This window comes from Caretta caretta, chromosome 5 (assembly GCF_965140235.1).
Source record: "Caretta caretta isolate rCarCar2 chromosome 5, rCarCar1.hap1, whole genome shotgun sequence".
NCBI classification, from domain to species: Eukaryota; Metazoa; Chordata; order Testudines; family Cheloniidae; genus Caretta; species Caretta caretta.
The window spans coordinates 61504009-61527132 of NC_134210.1; the positions used below are offsets into that span (position 1 = coordinate 61504009).

Sequence of the window (23124 nt, forward strand, 5' to 3'; positions counted from 1 at the left end):
GCTTGTCATTTTTCATGTTTTCTTTTCTAATCCTTTTCCTTTTCTAATCATTTCCTTTTCTGACACCAGTACACAGCCTAAGCAACCAGGCTGAACAATCTGCACGGATTTAGGAGAGGGGTAAAAAGTGTTTTTCCTCAATTGAAAATTTCTCTGTGAAGTCAAGTCTACAAGGAACATTTTTAATAAGTACACTGCTAAAATTTTCTTAAGCTATTTTACAATCTTAAAATCCTAATTTAGCAAGTCAGATCCTCTGAATTCTAAGGTTAGAATTCCACTGCCTTGCACCTTGTGTTGTCATTTACAAGGCTGCAGAGAATCAGGAGCAACATAGCTGACAAGTATGCTTTTAACTTTTGCATTATATCCAATCAAATGCTGCAATGATTTTCTAAATAATAGCACGGATTAAGAGAATATATACCCACCTCTTCACAACAAAGCTATACACTGTTCCCAACCCATGCTAACCCATGCTTGTAACTCCAACTGGCATTGATGAGACTGTTTGCCATACTGTGACAGACTGACAATATCCTGAACAAATCTCGTGGAATTAAGATAAACTTAACTAAATAAAGTGAAACCCTATCAAATCACGTTAATGTCTTTGGGGTACACTGTATTAAAATACAATTGTATAGGTGTTACTGCATCATTGTATGTGCCCTCTCTAGTAGGAGAGGGATGCTACTGTACTTCCTCTGTTATCAACCCGTTGAAGATATGCTCCTGGAGAGGTTCATATCTATATTTTAACTCACACTAGATTCTCCAGGGACCAACAGACAAATAAAGGATTTGGGGACAAATAGCCTGTTTTTTAAACTGGCTCAGAGCCTTCTCCATGACCCAGCAAATGGGTAGGACTTCTGGTCCATGGATGGTCCTAATCCTTAGGGAAGGATTTGACCTATTGAGACTCATTAGAATGGGTGCTTGTTCTGAGCTGAAGCTCTGATGAACTTGTCACCACAAAAGAAACCCTGTGCATAAAGTGTTAAAGGACTGCTCCTGCCAGACCTCATGTTAGAGTTGAGATGGTGCCTGATAAACTTATTAGCATGCATATAGGTTATTATTAATACGTTTTTTTCTGTAGTACTTCTACCTTAAGAATAAAATAGGCTTATATAGATAGAACTGTGTGATAACTTATAACTGTAGCAAGTACACCAGTTAGCCATCTCTAAAGAGAAAGCAAGCAGGTGTGCAGGAGCAGCTTCTCTCTGCTGGGAATAATATAGTGAATGCAGGGAACCGTGCAGCCTGGAAATATCGTGGTCAGAAAGGAGTGAGATGCAAGTTTCCACCCAAAAAGGCACTGGCTGGAAGCATGAGAGGGTGCCCTGGTTGGACCACTGAGAGGAAATACAGGCACAATCACCCTGAATTGTGACACACACACTTGCATCAGGTTATGGCACTCAGACTAATTTCACTGAGAGATTCAGATGATGTCATGAACTACACATGGGAAGCTTTACTGATGTATCCATAACACGGAATACCAAATAGAATTACAGACTACTTTTTTGTAGATACATTATATGCCGGTGTTGTCTGCCACAGTTTGCCTCAGATCCTTCTTGCTCATCTTACGAATCTCCATTTACCTCCTTTCCCGAGTCCTTCATTCTCCTTTTTATTCAGCTCAACTCCACAAGATTACCCTTTGAATATTTATTTCTTTCAAATGCATGCATTGTGAAGCCTAATGAATATTTGTAAACTATTTTCAGATACTGAGATAAAAGGCATTATGAAAAGGGAAAAAAATTTTTATTCCATAAATTATATATTGTACATTATGTACTTTCCTAACTATTATTAATATTATGTATGTATGTTTTGGAAGCATTCAAGAGTCCCAATGAGGATCAAAGTTCTGTGCTAGACACTCTACAAACATAGAAGTAGACATGGTCACTTTCTTATTCTGGAATTAAGTACTGAACAATACTAACTATGCAAATGCTTATTAAACCTGTTAGAGAATTCCATGTACTTTTATATAAAGACAGAAATCTTGTTAACTGTAGTTATTTTGATTTTGACAATTTTCCAAGTCTCAAGACAGCCCCAACACTTAGCATCAAATAGTAAAACGTGGTCTTTGAAATAACTCCAGTAAAGATTAGCACCCACAAAAAGGGGTTTTCCTTAAATGAATGCTGACACCAATTAAAGTTTAATACAAAAAAGAAAAAAGTTAGACAACCACAGTGAAATGAACAATAAAACTTAAGTATCTTTTTTAAGACACAAAAAGGCTATCAGAGAGCTATAAAATCTTGAATTTGGAATGTGTCCACCCTCTATCTGGGCCAATATTTTAAAAAATAGGTACCTAAAATAAAGCTCCAAAATCCTTGTTTAGGCACCTAAAAGGTGTCCTGATTTTCAAAGGTGCTGAGCACCAGCGTCTCCCATCCTTAATGAAAAGCATTTTCTACAGAGGCCCAAGGGGAGAAAAGAATTTTGTTTTATTAACTATTCCAGGTATCCATAACTTTCATAGACTGGCCAGACCCACACAATGTACTATACCAAAAAGAGATAACATCTAATATCCTAAAGATGTATTTTTTCTCTTATGCAGAATTTTTAAGGTAATCTCTCATTTTTATCCATGTTCTGAGATAATCCAAAAGGAGTACGGGTGGAGGAGTTCGGAGCGCAGGTGGTGTTCTCTTCGATCCTTCTGGCCAAGGGTAGGGGCCCAAGCAGAGAGAGATGCATCCTGGAGGTGAATGCCTGGCTGCGAAGATGGTGTTGCCAGGAGGGCTTTGGCTTCCTTGACCATGGGATGCTGTTCCAGGAAGAAGCACTGCTAAGCAGAGATGGGGGTCCACCTATTGAGGAAGGGGAAGAACATATATGGATACAGACTGGCGAACCTAGTGCAGAGGACTTTAAACTAGGTTCGAAGGGAGTAGGTAAGCAAAGCCCACAGGTAAGTCAAGAACATGGCGACCTGGGAGAAAGTTTGGAATTTGGGGGGAGCATGGGCTGTTATAGCCGGGGTATAGAAGAGACAAGACAGAACTCGGGAAGGGGCAGGAATCAAATCAGTATCTTAGATGTCTGTATACTAATGCAAGAAGTATGGGGGATAAGCAGGAAGAACTCAAAATGCTAATAAACAAACACAACTATGACATAATTGACATCACAGAGACCTGGTGGGATAATACCCATGACTGGAATATTGGTATAGAAGGGTACAGCTTGCTCAGGAAGGACGGGCAAGGAAAAAAGGGAGATGGTGTTACCTTCTATATTAAAAATATACACACTTGGGCCAAGATTGTCTCCTATTTCCATCTCAAACTTGTTGAAAGTCTCTGGGTAAGGATAAAAGGGGGTAAAAAACAGGGTGATGTCGTGGTAGGGGTCTAATACAGACCACCTAACCAGGAAGAAGAGGTGGATGAGGCTTTTCTTAAACAGCTAAAAAAATCATCCAAAGCAGAGGACTTGGTGCTGATGGGGGCCTTTAACCACGCAGACATCCATTGGGAAAACAACATAGCCGGGCACAGGTTATCCAATACTTTCTTGGAATGTATTTCAGAAAGTGGAGACAGCTACCAGGGGAGAGGTGTTCTAGATTTGATTTTGACAAATAGGAAGGAACTGGTTGAGAATTTGAAAGTGGCAGGCAGCTTGGGTGAAAGTGAGCATGAAATGATAGAGTTCATGATGATAAGGAATGGTAGGAGGGAGAACAGCAAAATAAAGACAATGGATTTCAAGAAGGCAGACTTTAGCAAACTCAGGGAGTTGGTAGGTAAGATCCCACGAGAAGCAAGTCTAAGGGGAAAACCAACAGACAACAGTTGGCAGTTTTTCCAGAGAGACATTATTAAAGGCACAAGAGGAAACTATCCCACTGTGTAGGAAAGATAGGAAGTATGGCAAGAGACCACCCTGGCTTACCCAGGAGATCTTCAATTATCTTAAAAAGAGTCCTACAAAAAGTGGAAAATAGGTAAAATTACAAAGGATGAATATAAACAAATTATCCAAGTATGTCAATTTGAAAGGCCAAGGCACAAAACAAGATCAAACTAGCTAGAGACATAAAGGATAACAAGAAAACATTCTACATTAGAAGCAATAGGAAGACCAAGGACAGGGTAGGCTCATTATTCAATGAGGTGGGGGAAATGACAACAGAAAATGTGGAAATGGCAGAGGTGCTTAATGACTTCTTTGTTTCGTCTTTCATCAAAAAAGGTTGGTGGTGACTGGACGTCTAACATAGTGAATGCCAGTGAAAATGAAGTAGGATCAGAAGAGGCTAATATAGGGAAAGAACAAGTTCAAAATTACTTGGACAAATTAGATGTCTTTAAGTCACCAGGGCCTGATTACATGAATCCTAGAATACTCAAGGAGCTGACTGAGCCATTTTCTTTGCAGTTATCTTTGAAAAGTCATGGAAGATGGGAGAGATTCCAGAAGCCTGGAAAAGGGCAAATATAGTTCCCACCTATAAAAAGAGAAATAAAGGCAACCCAGGAAATTACAGACCAGTCCGCATAAACTTCTGTACCCAGAAATAATAATGGAGAAAATAATTAAGCAATGAATTTTCAAACATCTAGGAGATAATAAGGTGATAAGTAATAGTCAGCATGATTTGTCAAAAACAAATTGTGTCAAACTAACCTGATAGCTTTGTTTGACAGGGTAACAAGCCTTGTGGAAAGAGGGGGAAGCGGTAGACATGGTATATCCTGACTTTAGTAAAACTTTTGATACTGTCTTGCATGACCCCATAAACAAACTAGGGAAATGCAATCTAAATGGAGCTATTATAAGGTGGGTGCAAAACTGGTTGGAAAACCATTCCCAAAGAGTAGTTATAAGTGGTTCACCATCATGCTGGAAGGGCATAATAAGTGGGGTTCCGTAGGGATCAGTTCTGTTCAATATCTTCATCAGTGATTTAGATAATGGCATAGAGAGTACACTTATAAAGTTTGTAGACGATACCAAGCTGGGAGGCGTTGCAAATGCTTTGGAGGATAGGATTAAAATTCAAAATGATCTAGACAAACTGGAGAAATGGTCCTAAGTAAACAGGATGAAATTCACTAAGGACAAATGCAAGTACTCCATTTAGGAAGGAACAAATCAGTTGCACACATACAAAATGGGAAATGACTGCCGAGGAAGGAGTACTGCAGAAAGGGGTCTGGGCGTCATAGTGGACCACAAGCTAAATATGTGTCAACAGTGTAATGCTGTTGCAAAAAAAAGCAAACCATCATTCTGGGCTGTATTAGCAGGAGTTGTAAGCAAGACACGAGAAGTAATTCTTCTGCTCTACTCTGATTAGGCCTCAACTGGAGTATTGTGTCCAATTCTGGGCACCACATTTCAGGAAGGATGATGTGGACAAATTGGAGACAGTCCAGAGGAGAGCAACAAAAATTATTAAAGGTCTAGAAAACATGACCTATGAGGGAAGCTTGAAAAAAATGGGTTGGTTTAGTCTGGAAAAGAGAAGCCTGAGAGGGGATAACAGTTTTCAAGTATGTAAAAGGATGTTACAAGGAGGAGGAAGAAAAATTGTTTTTCTTAACCTCTGAGGATAGGATAAGAAGCAATGGGCTTAAATTATAGCAAGGGCAGTTTAGGTTGGAGATTAGGAAAAACTTCCTAACTGTCAGGGTGGTTAAGCACTGGAATAAATTGCCTAGGGAGGTTTTGGAATCCATCATTGGAGATTATAAAGAGCAGGTTAGACAAACACCTGTCAGGAATGGCCAGATAATTAATCTTGGCATGAGTGCAGGGGACTGAACTAGGTGACCTCTTGAGGTCCCTTCCAGTTCTGTGATTATGTTTAGCTCCCATTAGAGCTATTTCTTCCACCTTTACTTTCTCCTCTATCCCAGCATATGAGCGCATATCCTATTCCCCCTATCTGTTTCTGGTTTGCTCACCCAGACTACTCCTCTGCCCGCACAACAATTTTTGTTTTTAAAACTATTGTTGCCCCTTGGTCCAACCAGCTAACCAACATTCCATTCCTTGCTGGGTGATTGCCATTACAAGAAAAAACTGATGAAGTCAGTTATTTCTTTGATGCAATCCTATTTCTTTAAAAAAAATTTTACATAGGTTCTGTTTCCCTGAACACAGTAGGAACAACAGGTTTCCTTGTTTGTAATCCAAGTCTGTTTTCCACCTAGTGCTGTGCTCCACGGAGTTTCATCTCTGCTCCTTCTCATGGCTATGCTACCAGCTGATTTAGCTGGCTTTATTATAGATTTCTGAATGCTTTCTTCTTCTGACACACACAGCTGAACCACATTGAGCCACTCACTCCATTCACCCCTCCTCCCTCACTAGCTCCTTTTCACTGGGCTGGGGTGTAGGAGGGTGGGGAGGGCTCCAGGTGGGGGTGTGGGCTCTGGGGTGGGGCCAGGGATGAGGGGTTAAGGGTATGGGAGGGGGCTCTGGACTGGGGCAGAGAGTTAGGGTGCAGCTGCCGGCTCTGGGAGGGAATTGGGTGCCAGAGGGCGTTCCAAGCTGGGGCAAGGGGTTGGAGTACCAGAGGGGGTGTGGTGTCTAGGAGAGAGAGTTTGGTTGCAGGAGGGGGCTCAGGGCTGGGCAGGGGCTTGCCCCACTGACCAGACTTTTAACAACCTGGTCAGCAGTGCTGACCAGAGCCGCTAGGGTCCCTTTCCGACTGGACATTCCGTTTGAAAACCGAACACCTGGCAACCTTATTCTTCACTTGCAATCAGTCCCAGGAAAACCCTTTTTTATTCTTCCTTACTTAGATGTTGCTCAGGCCTTCCAGTGCCTTCAGAGGTGGCTTCTATTATTTCAGCTATCACTAAACCAAGGGGCATTTAATTGTTCTTTCATTGGGCCTGAATGAAAGATAGCTAGCATGCTCAATAGCTTCAGTTAGGCCTGTGATTGCCCAGAGATCAAAGTGACACTTGCTGGCAGCCACTAATACTATCTAGCATAACTAACTAAAAATTGCCCTGAATTCAGTTCTCCATTTTCCCTCTCATGTAACCATATGTGCTGTTAGAAAACTCTTCTGGAGGCTAACATAGTTCCTATTTTTAAGAAAGGAAAAAAAAAGTGATCCGGGTAACTACAGGCTTGTTAGTTTGACATCTGTAGTATGCAAGGTCTTGAAAAAAAATTTTGAAGAAGAAAGTAGTTAAGGACATTGAGGACAATAGTAATTGGGACAAAATACAACATGGTTTTACAAAAGGTAGAGCGTGTCAAACCAACCTGATCTCCTTTTTTGAGAAAGTAACAGATTTTTTTAGACAAAGGAAACGCAGTGGATCTAATTTACCTAGATTTCAGTAAGGCGTTTGATACGGTGCCACATGGGGAATTGTTAGTTATATTGGAAAAGATGGGGATCAATATGAAAATTGAAAGGTGGATCAGAAATTGGTTAAAAGGGAGACTATAGCGGGTCATACTGAAAGGTGAATTGTCAGGCTGAAGGGAGGTTACCAGTGGAGTTCCTCAGGGATCGGTTTTGGGACCAATCTTATTTAATCTTTTTATTACTGACCTTGGCACAAAAAGCTGGGAGGTATTGCCAATTTAGAGAAGGACCAGGATATCATACAGGAGGATCTGGATGACCTTGTAAACTGGAGTAATAATAATAGGATGAAATTTAATAGTGAGAAGTGTAAGGTCATGCATTTAGGGATTAATAACAAGAATTTTTGTTATAAGCTGGGGATGCATCAATTAGAAGTAATGGAAGAGGAGAAGGACCTTGGAGTATTGGTTGCCCACAGGATGACTATGAGCCGCCAATGTGATATGGCCATCAAAAAAAGCTAATGCGGTCTTGGGATGCATCAGGAGAGGTATTTCCAGTAGAGATAAGGAGGTGTTAGTACCGCTATACAAGGCACTGGTGAGACCACATCTAGAATACTGTGTGCAGTTCTGGTCTCCCATGTTCAAGAAAGATGAATTCAAACTTGAACAGGTACAGAGAAGGGCTACTAGGATGATCCGAGGAATGGAAAACCTGTCTTATGAAAGGAGACTCAAGGAGCTTGGCTTGTTTAGCCTAACCAAAAGAAGGTTGAGGGTACATATGATTGCTCTCTATAAATATATCAGAGGGATAAATACCGGAGAGGGAGAGGAATTATTTAAGCTCAGTACCAATGTGGACACAAGAACAAATGGATATAAACTGGCCATCAGGAAGTTTAGACTTGAAATTAGATGAAGGTTTCTAACCAGCAGAGGAGTCAAGTTCTGGAATAGACTTCCAAGGAAAGCAGTGGGGGCAAAAGATCTATCTGGCTTCAAAATTAAACTTGATAAGCTTATGGAGGAGATGGTATGATGGGATAACATGATTTTGGCAATTAATTGATCTTTAACTATTCATGGTAAATAGGCCCAATGGCCTGTGATGGGATGTTAGATGGGGTAGGATCAGAGAATTCTTTCCTGGGTATCTGGCTGGTGAATCTTGCTCACATGCTCAGGGTTTAGCTGATTGCCATATTTGGAGTCAGGAAGGAATTTTCCTCCAGGGCAGATTGGAAGAGGCCCTGGGGGTTTTTCGCCTTCCTCTGTAGCATGGGACACAGGTCACTTGCTGGAGGATTCTCTGCACCTTGAAGTCTTTAAAACAATGATTTGAGGATTTCAATAGCTCAGACATAGGTGAGAGGTTTATTGCAGGAGTGGGTGGGTGAGATTCTGTGGCCTGCGTTGTGCAGGAAGTCAGACTAGATTATCATAATGGTCCCTTCTGACCTTAATATCTATGAGTCTATGAGGCAGCACTTCCTGTTAATGATTAAAGAAGATAAAGGGGGATTCACCAACTAAGTGGCAGCAGCAGCAACCTCATATTAATGTTTAAAAATATTTGAATAGGAATGGGTTACATAACTCATTTACTCTCTCTGCTGCCATTACACATGATCAATTTAATTCCGCCAACAACTCCAATGGGAAAATACAAAAATAACTGAATCACATTATTGGAGGAAATGTTTTCAGAGGGCCAGACTCTTACTCTGACTCACATCAAGTAATAATGCATTACGTGTAAGCACATACTGCACTGAGAATAGCGGAGCTACTTGAGAATAACAGAGCTTCTTGTACAGTAATATAGTATTCAATGTAATTATGAGTGGTAGAAGTTGACAAAAATTTTTTACTGATGCTCCATGCTAGGAAACATTGTTCCATATTATATCAAGATTACGTTAGAATTTCTTCAAAATTTGTATCTCGTTTGTTTTTAAATTGGGAGGTGTCTTTTGAAAACTACAAACAGGGTCCCCTAAGAGGCTATACTTTGTTGTGTCTAAGTGGTTACTGGACAGTGAATTTAAAACAAGAATATTTCCTGTTTTAATTGAAGACCAAAAAGCAGTTTCCGTGTGAAATGAAATCCATACCACATTATTAATTCAATTATCCAGATGATGATGGAAATCTATGCTCATTATACATCACCATCTGTTTCAACTGGTTTTTTTAAAAATTTAATAGCAAAACTCACACAAAGATCCTTCAGTGACAATCTTCCTACCAATCAGTAAAGGAGAATTGTACTGTTTTATTCATATTACAATTTTTTTATAGAAAGTTATACATTTGATAGCTACAGCTGTAAGGGGTGAAATTCTGGCCCCAATGAAGTCAATGTAATTTTACCATTGACTTCAATGGAGCCCAGATTTCACCCAAGATTTATAACAAAAAAGTAGCTCGGTGGAATAAATGCAACACCTACCATGAAACTGACATACTCATGAAAAAAATGAAAAAGCCTTCTACCTTTTATTCTATAAACAGTTCATAAGCATTTAATATGGCAAATTTTCAGATTTGTAATTATCCTGTTTTAGCGTATTGTGAATTTAGGTACTTAGTGACCTCTATATCTGAATGCGATAAACATATTGTGGGCTGAAATCAGGCAGTAAATCTAATCAGGCACGCAAATAACATTTTTTAAAAGGATTAAAAAGCATTTAATTGTATGTTTCAATACTGTTCATTGGAAAAAATATTTTTTCCATATCTATCCAGCCATATATCCATTCATCTAGATGAAAACTGGCCTTTTCCTCTGTTCTTATCACCAGAAGTCAAGATTTTTTTCTTTGAGTAGAGGAAGGCCTGAGGCAGGAAGGATCAAAAATTTCCTGTGGACAAAGGCCAAAATTTTCTAACTTGAGTGCCTAAGATTAGACACTAATTACAATAAATAGGTTGATATTTTAGAGGTAGTGAGCATGAGCACTGAATACTCTGCAGCTCCAAAAAATCAGGCCATTGATCTGGATATCTAAATACCATATGGATTCTCCTCTAAGATGTGTTACAGGAATGTAGCAAATCCACAGGACCAGATTTTGTTCTAGAACCGTTTAATTGAATAAATCACTATGAAAAGGCAGATTTCCATCCAATTCTGAGCAGGGATAGTGAGCAACAGAAGCCATCTACAAACACTGAAAAGCATGCCAGCTTTACACTGTGCATCACAGAGGTATGTTACAGTTTAAGTAATTATAAAATGTTAAATAGGATAAAATTCCCACATTCGTTCTACTACTTTCTCTTACTAATGCAATATTTTCACTGCAGTAGGTTATATCATTGCAATAAGTTATATTGGGACAAAAATGTATACTTTAAAAAGTCTTAAATATAGGTGCCAGTCCTTTGTCAAAATCTGGGAACACAGAACCCTGCATCCATGCAAAAATCTCAAGGAAGTCAATAGGACTACGAACAGGTTGGGGGGAGTGGGGTCCTAGTTAGCAGATCTCAATGCAAGGTGCCAACATTATAAAAAGCAACAAGACAAACAACCAGTGGGCAGCCCTGTAAGGAGACTCAGGAAACAAGTGAGCTCCTGGCTCGACTAGTGGCCAAAAGCAAATATTATTCCTCTGCTGAGATGGACTACAAGTCCAATCACTTTGGTCGGACACCCTCCTGATCCTGCCAGGATGTCGGACCCTGCCCCGAATCCCACCTAGAAATTCAGACTTCTTATCTTGAAATGAGTCAGACAAGCAACATGAGAAAGACCCTAGAACAACAGTAATTTGAAAGGATAGCGATTGCTCATTTGGTGTTAAGAGCTTCTTACTTACTATTTTCCTCCCACAACTGATGCAGCTACCTACTATGCTCATCACTGATATGATTAGAAGGAGATGAAAAGAGAAGTAAATCTAACCCTGTTTTCTCCTGAGAATGCTAAGGAAAAGACCCACCTCCTTATCTAGAAGACTTAAACATGACTGCACCCAAGTCTAAGTGTCCCCGTGGGACGAGAGAGTAATATGATACTGCAGACAGGGCACCAATTTAGGAATTGGGAGTCCTTTGCTCTACCACAAAACTGCTGTGTGGCTTTAGGCAAGTCAATTCATCTCTCTGTACCTCAGTTTCCCTTCCCATACTTGTGCGTGTTGACTATTTAGACGGTAATCTTTTTAGGGAGGGGTTGTCTCTTAGCTGAGCACCATGGAGTTCAATCTTGAATGGAACTTCCAGGCACTATCGTAATATAAATAATTAATAAAAATAATAATAGGGTATTTCAAACAGGAATTGGGCAAAACATTGTTTGCGCCATCCAAATAGTCTGCTGCTGGATTCCTCTCAGCACTGCAACACAACCTTGATCTCTGTACCCTGGTGAACTTGAGTGTTTTGTTTCCTGGTTTTGAGTTAGTTAAGTGGGCAGCCAATTGGATGAGGAGGCAAATTACAACAGCAGCTTCACTCTAACAGGATGGCTGCTATATGACATGGATTACTCATCTACTAAAAGTAAAGTTTATCAGATATGACTTTTTCCTCTGATATAAGTGTAAAGAATTTTCTATCTAGTTTAACTGAGAGAGTGTGGTTCCTGACATATATTGTATATTTATGTATCATTTTCATTGTGTATCTGTGCCATAGATCATTGTAACTGTGAATAATATTGCTGATTTCCCTGTTCTTAGTTTTTATTAAACTTAATCAGGAAGTTACCTCACTAAGCTGTGATGGACTCCCTGTTGAGGTGGGAAGCCAGACTCTTTTTAAAATTATCTTGGGGGATAATACTTTCAGATCATTATTTCTAGGTGAGGAACTCTTGGAGAGGAAGGATGGATGATTGAAAGAAGGATGCATTGAAAAGGAAAAACTAACTTTAGACATCCTGATTTTTGAGAAGCGCCCCCTCGGAATACTAATTACCTTCAGGAGCAAAACTGGCTCAAAGAATCTGTTTTCTCACTGGGATAAGTTTCCTCCCCAAAAGATCTGGAGAAGGAAATCTCACCCTCCACCAAGCAAGAAGGTTCTTTGACCTGATTTCTTTTCAAGGTGTTTTACATTTTCTTCCTCTTGTGAGGGAAGTACTATAAAATGGCACAAGGGCCACAATAGGTCAAATGAAACAGTACATCTTTAGCGCCTTCCTGAATGGAGGGGGAAGAAAGAGGTAGGAAGACTGCAAGTAGGGGGACCGACTCATTCCATTGGCCATACAAAGGGAGTTTGCTGTTGCTTCTGAGGTTGCCAGTGGGGTCTGAGGTAGTGGCAGGGAATGGGGACTTCCTTCAGGTATCTGAGTATTGCTGGGCTATGGCAGAAACAGGAAAGCACCATCAGGAGAGAAATACTTCTCAGAGGCTTGAGCTGACAGGTCTGTTTGCTGGAACGGAGCAGAACAACTTTTGAGTTGAAGTGCCTTTAGCCAATGAGTTTCATCTGAGAACAGAGGCTATGAAAGATGCATGAGTGCCACCTCAAGCCAGTAGGACTCAAAGGGGCAGGGCTGAGCCTGCCTGTTTGAGAGTCTTCCATTGGATGTTATTAGATATCTTGGTGGTTCCCAGCAGTGGCTCCTTTACAGATACCAGCTAAGCAGGACAAAGCCACTGGTCCTACACTCATGTATGAGAATGAGGAAGTGGGGGGGGAACTATTCTTCACCTTCTACATGTTCTCTCTCCTCATTTTCTAGCTATCGCCACCCAGGCATCCTTAATTGCTGACCACCTCACCCTAATGGTTCCTCTTCTCCCCCACACCTATCAATGCTTGGACCATCTCTGGTCCAAAGCGTCTTCAGGATGAGAGCCATTGCTGTTGTGCTCCTACATGGCACTTCAGATCTGGCCTTTCAATAAGGAGCAAAGATCACTTCTGGTCCCCACTGCTGCTGAGAGGCAGGTGGCTCAGCCCAGCAGTGCTGCTACATAGACAGATGACAGAAGCTGGGCGAGAAGAAGGGGCAGATAGGGGCTAACTTTTTAGCATACATGCAAATATTTTTCTCATTTTCATTTTAAATTAAACTGCATGAGCCATATCTTTATCAAATATTCCTGAAAATATTAATGCTATCCTAAAAATGCAACATTCTACTTGCAGAAAGAAGGTGAATGATGATTACCTTCTGCTTGAAGCATAGATCTCTTTACTGTCTACCAAAAACATAACTTACACGACACATACAAAACCACATTTATCAGCATATTCTTACCTCCACGATCCCGCGCTGCTAAATTTTGACCCCTTTTTAATGTAATGTCCAACTGGTACATTCCGGGATCACCCAAGGGAAAATCTGCATTACTAGTTCCAGTTGTATTGGTTCTCTGAAAGGCAAAAAACCCCAAAAAATAACTATATAATACATATGGCAGAATAAAGAACAAAAAAATACATCCTATAACTAAGGTTGCAATTCTGCAGAACCCCAAGCCCACAAAGAATCCCTCTGAATTCAGTGGAACTCCTCAAAGGAGCACGAATATCCACTCACATGGAGTCAATTACAGGTTTGTGGTCTAATGGAGTGGAGCCAGGCAGATACATTCCTGAAGAGAGCTCTGAACTTCCCCCCAAATCCGGACTGGTGCAGAACAGGTGATGTATGTCACAGTAGTGATGACTTCAGCAGCAGACAAAATGCTTGACCTAATCATTGTTAGTGAAAGCCCAGCTGGCTAATTCTTAACACATTATTATTATTAGCAAACTCTTAGCCTATGTCTACACTACTAGCCAGGGGTGAAATTCCCATCTTGCATACACATACTCACACTATCTCTCATTGAACTAATGCGAATATAAGCAGCAGCGTAGTCACAGTAGCACAGGCAGTGGTGGCCCAGCTTAATCAACACCACCAAAACCAGTGGAAACATCCTTGGCATGCCTCCTATCACTGCCGGTGCTACCATGGCTATGCACCAGAGTTGTTTGCCAAAATAAGAAAGCGGGATCTGAAGGGAATAAGAGGACAGGAAAGGAACGGAAGCATTCATACACAAAGTATTGAAGGAACACTCTGACCAAACTTTTAGTATTATTCATATAACACCATTGATGTCCATGGCATTTCAACAAATAGACTCTAGAAATATCAGTATAGGAACTACAGATGTTCTCCATGCCATTCCATCTTCACCTTGTCTGAATTCCAACAAGTTCTCTCTAATTACACCATCCAGGGGACAGCTTCCCAGAAAATATACAATCATTCTGAAAGCAGAGACCCTGGCTATATTTTCATAGCATTTGCAAATTTTATTTTATTTACAGCTAAAAGTGATATGTTGTATCGGTTATAAAATAAAATTCATGAAACATAATTCTAATTTCACTTTCCTTGGTGTAAATCAGAAATAACTCCACTGAAGCCTATGGTGTTACATAGGTATGGGATCAGAAGTTGGTCTATAGAAGAATTATCTTAACAGTTAAAAATTGCTAACCCCTCAAAAAAAATTTTTGGCAGATAAATGGATTCCAATTTCACATTTGAATATTCCCACTTACACTGGGTTTCTGCTACTTAGAGAACAAACCAAACCAAACCAAACAGAAACCAATGTTAAGTTCCTCAGACACCAACATCTGCTCCTTATAACAGAAGCTTCCACACCTGAGAAAACTAAAATCCTCAAGGATGGCTTACCATGGTCCCCTCTCTATCACCAGCCAGCCAGGGAGAGCAAGATTATAGCCCACCTCATTTCATTTGGGATGATTAATGCTGCAATGATTGTCACTGGCAGCAGTCTAGCCCTCTGTGTAATTAGCCTTTGAAATAAATAATATTTTTCCTTCTTTTCCCATTTTTACTCTAAACTTTATTTTATTCTGTCCATTTTTTCATAATTTGTTTTGTTCCGATAGATATGGGAAAGACTATTTTTCTTTTGTTATTCAGGTGAATAGCTACAGCTCAGTTCCTGGAAGTTCCTGATTATTTCAAGAACTAGTAAATTCCCACATATATTAAAGCCTTAATCTTGACCTTTTATATTTTATGGATCCAATGAAGTAGTTAATGGATAAAAATGTTGTTGTTTCTGCAGAACTCTTGTGGCTGGTAGCTGAAGGTTAAGTAGGTAGAGAGAAAACTAATTCCTAGTTTAAGATTTTAGCATTAAAACTCTGCTATAAATTCTTACGGGATTTTTTTACACCAAAGTTAAAAAATGTTATACTACTTTGATAATTTGCCAGTAAAACTCTTGACATTGATCAGAAATTCAAATGAATAAACCAAATTAAAATTACGTTTTACCTAATGACATAGTGCAGTAAACACTATAAATTTGAAAAGCAAAACAAAGTGAAACTCATGTGTAACCATTTGATTCTGAAATAACTCTTCCTTTCCATATGCATATGGAGCCACTGACGGTATTAAGACGACAGAGCTGGGTGTCATCAACATGCTGAAAGCACCACAGCTCCCATCTCCTCACGAGCACTTGATCCAGCCAAGACAGTCAACTGCCTTGCCCAGTATGTGGATACAAATGGGACATGGATAAGAATTAACGGACAGACTCAATATAGAGAAGATTGTGGTGATGTTAGTTGATTAGGGGAAACAAATGGAAGGGCTGGTGAAGATAGTACCAACTTTTCTGGTCGGGGAGGGTGTAAGCCATTGAGTCATAAGCTCCCAGCAGCAGAATTCCAGTGTCTTTCTTCAGGAATAGGATTATTTTCCAAAACTAAAACAATCCAGTATGAAAGCCCCTCCCACGGCCAAAAAGGGGGTGTGAGGCATAACTGCTACACTATGAGGTCTAATAGGACGTGGGGGTGAGACACTCTACCATAGACTTGAGTAACCTAGCCAAGACCATAGAGACTAGCAATGTTTCGCCTGGCAATGGAGAGAGCCTGTGTGAGAACAAACAAAATCAGGAGCATCCCAGGTTAAATAGGAGACACAGGACATCTAGAAACCAAAGGTGGTGCCGAATTTGGCAACTCATTTGTTCAGGTCTCACCTGAAGAAGAGCTCTCTGTGAGCTCAAAAGCTTGTCTCTTTCACCCACAGAAGTTGGTCCAGTAAAATATATTACCTCATCCACCTTGTGTCTCTAATACCCTGGGACCAACATGGTTACAACAACACTGCAAACAGTAAGTAGTAGAATGTCAAGCCACTATCTCTGCATTAGGAGTGGTGCTTATTCAACTAAATGATTAAAAATGGAGACAAACTATAGATATGACTATCAAATGAATCACCTTTCCAATTATCTTTAACAAATATAACAAAAAATAGCACTCAGAAAATGACTATTAGTACATAAGGATCACTGAAAGGCTGCTGTCTTTGGAAAAAACGTTAAGACAAACTTTATGACCAACAGATTACCAAACACTTCATAGCATAAGCGTTCCAGACAAAACTGGAAATAATACCCAGGGATTAAAACTTGCTGTTGATGTGGTTTACAGGGATTTTACACTTACATTTAGGGATTTGTTTTAGTCCACTATTTTATATCTTGCATCTTACTAAAATTTATATCCAAATAAGTTGCTCCCTCTGTATTCAGGGCCATCATAGCCTATAACACTGTAGCCAAAATGAAAGGCAGCATTTAATGGTTGAAAGGCAGCTTTCAGACCTCATGCCATCTATTGCATACATAAAAAACACAAATCAGGCAGTGTCAATTTACACCAAGAAACCTGGGAAGTGTCCTTCAGAGACTAAAAGCTTCTCTGAATGTACTGGTTAATAGCTTCAAAAATAATTTCTTAAAACTCACACACTCCACCTTGTCTCCTGAAGTGGGAAATATTTTCTTCCACACAAGTATCCAGAGTAGATACCCCAGAACCAGATCTATATCTTTATTGTGACATCTGCCATTCCTTTAAGTTAGTACTGGAAGATAAAGCCAAGACATCTGAAGCAGAGACTCTGAAGGAAAATTTTGTCTTCTTCTCTAACATCCTAGAATGTAGTGAGGGTCCTGAAATACAATATTATCTTCACTATGAAGTCAAATAAAAACATTGGAATGACAGATAGCAGAAGGCCTTTACACATTCTATGAAACAGAAGATATTAATCATTAAGTGTTTAAGCTCTATAACTAGAAATCCTCTAAGGGAAACAATGCTTGAACAACTACTTTTCAGCTGTATACTTTACTTTGAAATTACTTTGTTAGGCTGGTAGTTTGTCTCATTCTATTTAGGAATAATCTTGTTAGCTAAATGATATTACAGTTCTTGGATCCAACTTAATTCACAATGAAAATGTGGATGAATTTTTGTCTCAAAAGAGAACAGTTTATTTAGCTAATACAACCACCATTGCCACAGAACTCTGAAATACTATTAAAGTTGTAGCTTATAGAAACATGAGCATGATGAAAAGAAGATGTCTGATTAAAAAATCAGGGGAGAGATATCAATGATAACAGCATTTTATGGTTAGTAGACATTGCATTAAACTCCATTGATCAGTGCTTTCATCAAATCAGTGAGAGTGCTGCTTTAATTTTCAGTTAAAGGTCTAAACCGGCAGTACATTTTTCAGAAGTCTAAATTTAAAATAAATGGATCTTCAGTTATAACCTGTTACTGACTTGTGACATTTTTAAATGGATTTTCTTACATGTTCTAAAAGCGCATAATTTCACTGTTTCGTCTAAATTCACAAGCAAAAAAGTTTAGTTAGCATTAGTTAAGGTTGCTGTGATCAATAAACTAGCCATAAAAAATGGGAAATTGTGATTTATCATCAACAAAAGAGCATCATCTGTCTATAGCATCAAATTATATGCCAATGGACCATTGTTAATACTCTGAATATTTGGGTAGGATGTATGATGATCTCTGCAGACATTACAGCCAGACTGCACACAAAAGAGGTGCCTCTGGGGAGGTTAAATGAGTCTGAAATGATGCCATTGGCTAAGAGACAAGACATAGGGCCCTTATATAGAAGTTAACCCATTCACTAAAACTGAGCCCCAAACCAAAACTCTGGACTGTATATAATGTATTCACAGTTCACTATCTTTTCTACATCTAAGGCTAAAAGCCACTATTATAACTACTAACAGCCATAAGTTATCCAAGTCATGCAGCCTATAGCCAATCCCAACCTGATCTGGATATATATTGGTGTGACGCATGACCAGAAAGGGTTAAGTATCCTGCAGGACAAATGACTCAAATTCAACCCTTAAAAACATACGGGTAGTGTGACAGGGTCAGGCCAGACAACTATAAGAGTGATTTTTTTTAAATGTAAAACATTTAATTTAAAAATGTTGACACTCCAATATATAAAATACCTATTATAAATGAACATAGTGTATAGCTGCCAGGTTTACTGTAAGTTACACTTTGGTTAAGACTTGTAGTTTCACCCTCTGAAAGTCCACATTCTATCTAACTTGTCATTCTTGCGAAACAAGGCTCACATCACTGAGGTTTGTGAACAGTCACTTTTAGCATTCATCCTGAATAAAAGATGGTCAAAGGCAGGTATATTAGCCCCAGGATAAGCAGGTCTCTTTTCCCCTGGTAATTAAACAGGGGTTACTCCAGGTTAATTAGGACACCTGGGCCCAGTCAAGGGCCTGCCATAACCTGTTAAAGGCCTCTCCTCCAGTCAGATAGGTGCATGTAATAGAAGCTGTAGGGGAGACACCAGGAGAGAGACCTCACAGGTACAGAGGTGAAGAGCAGGGGAAACAGGGTATACAGCCCTTCTGGGCTCCAGAGGTTTGAGGGAAGAGACCCCGCCGGAGGGGAGAGACTGAATTGGGTGTCTGGCCTGCCTCCACTATGTCTGAAGGAGCTACCAGAGACTAAGAAGCTCTCCTCCCCATCCCCTGTGAGGTAGGCTGGGAGGAACCCCATCTCAGACAAGGTGGGGACAGTAAACCCAGGGACTTGAGGAAATTCCTAGAGAAAGAGGAATCCCCCAGTCCATGCTAAGAGGAAGGGTGGAACCTACTAAGGTGGAGAAGGAGCTCTGCCACCACAGATAATGTTTGTGTTTTTGTGTATTTACATATATATATTGGTAGAGGTCAACTATGTAATCAAACAGTCAATATGCCAATATGTAATCAAACAGTCCCTGTCTATCCTGTATTCTGTTAATTCAGAGATCAAAAGGACAACATTTAAATGAACTGTTAAGATAGGATATCACTGCATTCATCTCTTTGAAATGTATAGCAAATCATCTGTGAACGGTAGAAAAACAGGCAATTGCCTTATGTTAATCTGTGTGAATAATAACCAGCAATACTTAGAAAATGAGTGTCTATTGTTCGCCGAGGAACTCCAACCTGTCAAAGGCAGCCTGAAACTGTATAAAAAATGGCTTGGGTCCTAATCCAGTCACCTTAGATCTACTTGAGGTTTCATGCAGGGGAAGCCTAAGTCATAAGGACTGAATCCTGCCCTGAAGCTAAACATTGGACTATAACCTGTGAACTATTTCTGAAAGAACTCTTTGTGTCTACAAAGCTCTCCATCTCTGCTATGAATCTGAAGCTCAAGATTTGTGGCAGGAGCCTTCCTTAATTTCATGGACTTCGGGCACTGGCAAGCTTGGATGATGCAAATGGGGCATCCAAATTCTCCAGCTGAACCTCAGAGAGTTGGGGCACTTGTATTTTAGCAAAGAAAATGTCCAGGGCTTTCTGTGAAGGGGCAGAATCAGAATTGCATGGACTTTTATAAAAATTAAAGAACTGTTTATTATGCTCATTTCAGATTGCTGAAACAATTCCTCTAGCTGCCATTTGTGTACAACCTGCCTTTTCCCTCAACTCCGAGAAGTCTTGTCTTAATCGGAAAAAAAAGCACAAACTCTGCTGGGGCCACATTCATCTTATTGAGCACATACCTTTTTCTGGTCAGTCTGCATAAGAATTCTGGGGAAGGATTTTGAGCATACTCCTTTCTTTAGCCACAGCAAAAATAACAATTCTGCCTCTAAGAAAGACTTTTAAAGTTTCCCATCGAAGCTTGCTATAGGGAACTGAGGGCTCATTGGTTTCCAAGGAGAGATCAGTTTCCTTCTTTATAAGCAACTTGAAATGGGGGTCTAAGATTACTAAAATAGTAAACTTCCATTTATTTTGTTTCTTGCCCAGTGTGTAGGGGGTAAATTGTAGAATAATGGGTGCATGTCAGAGATCACCATTGTATTGTGGAGTAACTGAACACAGATTGGACTACCTGCCCTGAGATTAGATAGAAATCAGTAGGTGAATATGTATGATGGACAGGGAAGAATAGTGTATGATCTTTCTGTTGGATGCGTGAGATTTATATATGCACCATGTGAGCCAAGACTTGGTGCTTTTTAAATTTATCAATTTTTTCCAGCACCTCTTCTTTTGGCGCCTCAATCCCCAATAATGCCTTGTTATTATCATCAGATAATAGCAGGTTTGGGGTATGTATTTCCAGCATTCTCTGTGGTAGACACTGGGGATGCAAAGAAATCAAATGCAAAGAAATCTTGTAGCGCCTCAGATTAGAAGAACACAGTGATTTTCTCTCAGGCTTCCCATTTCTGATAAATGTAAAGAATTTATTTGTTTTTGTACTTTTAGCTACTTACTCTTCAAATTCCATTTTAGCCCTCCTAATTTACCTTACATATTGTCTGGTCTAGTTTATGCTCTTTTAATTTCCATTTTCTGAAAGTCAAAGTCACATGCATGGTTGCAGGATGTGGCTCTAAAAATTATATCTATATTTTTAAAGAAGATGTGCTGGGGAAGTCAATGTCATTTTGAACTGATGAAGACTGACTTTTTTTACTCTGGTTAGTTACATAACTTTTAGTAGATGTGGGGTGAAAAATCATATCACAATGGTCTGGCCATACTGGAAGAAAAACAGATGGCAATGCATGTGGTTTAGTGAGGTTGCAACATCATTCTCTTAAAATACTGGGTGTACCTGGCAATAAATTGCACAGTACAGGTCATCAACATTTCCTTAATCACCTCCACATAATTCCTCCTTCCTCAGCTCCCTTAATGGGCAGCTCAAAAAGAAGAGGGGGCACGGGGGAGGGTCACGTCCCTACTGCCCCAGATGTAGGTGCCCCAACCCCACTTCCTCAGCTCCTTTAAGAGATTATTTCTTTCAAATGCTTTTTAATCCATTTTCTTTCGTAACCGTACCCCTTCCATAATGAGTACCTGCACTGGACATCTGCCATGAGTTTTACATATTAAATTGTGACATTAGAACCTAACCCCCATGCACTACCTCACTGGGTCCCAGAAGGCGGGGGAGAGACCCTCTTCAGCCAATCTGTCAGCAAGGGAAAAATTCCTTCCCAGCCCCTCAGGAAAAAGGGCTACTAGTGTGTTGCCCTCAGCAAGTCATGAGGAATCCCAATCCTTATTTAGATTTCATGGGTAGGTGTGTGCTTCCACCAGCTTTATCCATGTCAAAGAGGGATTTCTTCAGGGCTATATGGAATACAAATACTTCCCTCTTCTGGTGAGCAGGAAGGGCTGTGCACTTCCTATCCCCTCCACCCCACCTGGTTCAGCTGCTTCCTGCTCTTCCCTTTGCCATCCCTATAAACCTTCCCCCTCCTACTCCTGCTCTGCCTTCATTGTAGGGGAACCCCTTAAAAGGGGCAATAAATAATCCCTTTTCTTCCAGCCAGCCAGACAAAACACCCACAGCATCAAGCTTCTGGGACCAGTGAGCACACTTCCTGACCTCTAATCTTGCTAAAACTGGCATGAATATAAAGAAACAAAGCAAATGCAATTACCAGAGATATTGAAGTGGCAAATTTGAATTTTAACAGGAATTTAAAGTCATACTGACGAAATGTAAACTGTAGCCTTCCCTTATGGACAATTTTTTTTTAAAAAATATTTTTAGTCAATTTATCTCAAGAGCAAGGGAATAATTTTAATGGACTGACCTGATTTTCGATACGTGTTTTGCTTAAATCACCTCTAAATCATGACCCTACAGTTCCATTATTACAGACAAAACAAGAAATAAATTTGCTACCCAAGTTTCTTATAATGAATCAATGCACTTTCAGTCTGTCAGTGTTTGCAATTTTGCACTTTTAATTAAAACCTAAAATGAAGATATTGGCTACAGTTTTACTATCCATTACACTTTTTCCAAATAGTTCTTTGTGATGCAGGGTTAGCTTTGGAGAGTAGGGAAGAGCATGGAGGGACACCTACCAAGTTTAAAATGGGGAAAAAAAAGCCACCAAATTTTAAATCACAAAATCTTTACATTTTTAAACTGGCTGGATAGTTAAACAAAGATAAAAGTATAACTTAAACTGGGGTCCTGATTCTGTGAATGTTTATGCATGTCAACGTGACCAACTGTTGGAAGATAAACTAATCCTGCAAAAGCTTGCAGTCAGAGTATCAGTTATTTTAATTTTCCTAAAATATTAACATTTACAACTGCTGCTTTACAACATTAGCATAAGGAAGGAAGGAAGGAAGTTTTACTCCCAAATATGGTGGCAACTTTCAAAATCAATGAGAACTACATGAATAATATACCCCATCTATCTCTAAATTCAATTTCTAAATTCTTTTTCCTCCTGACTCTACAAAATTCAAATGTTTATTATAAAAGAATGTAATCTAATTTCATTCTTCTAGGCTGCAGACAGTTATTTCAGCTGTTTACACTCACAAAGGTAGTTTTCCTTTTGCACAGGCACCTCATATAACAAAAGCCTGATTTGGAAGTTGAAGGAGCAAAGGGGAGCATGAGCAGGCCCCAAAA

The 23124-nt window shown here is 39.7% G+C and overlaps 1 protein-coding gene across 9 annotated transcripts in view; it reads right to left on the minus strand.

Moving 5' to 3' along the window:
* Positions 1–23124, minus strand: part of MCTP1 (multiple C2 and transmembrane domain containing 1) — a 441025-nt gene that overhangs the window by 242498 nt on the left and 175403 nt on the right. For all 9 annotated transcript variants that reach the window (XR_007356791.2, XM_048850946.2, XM_048850943.2 and 6 more), the window contains one exon: positions 13562–13676. Coding sequence is in view for 8 of the 9 variants with exons in the window: in XM_048850946.2 (XP_048706903.2) it covers positions 13562–13676 (115 nt within the window). In the remaining variant the exon portion in view is untranslated. The remainder of the gene's footprint in view (positions 1–13561; positions 13677–23124) is intronic.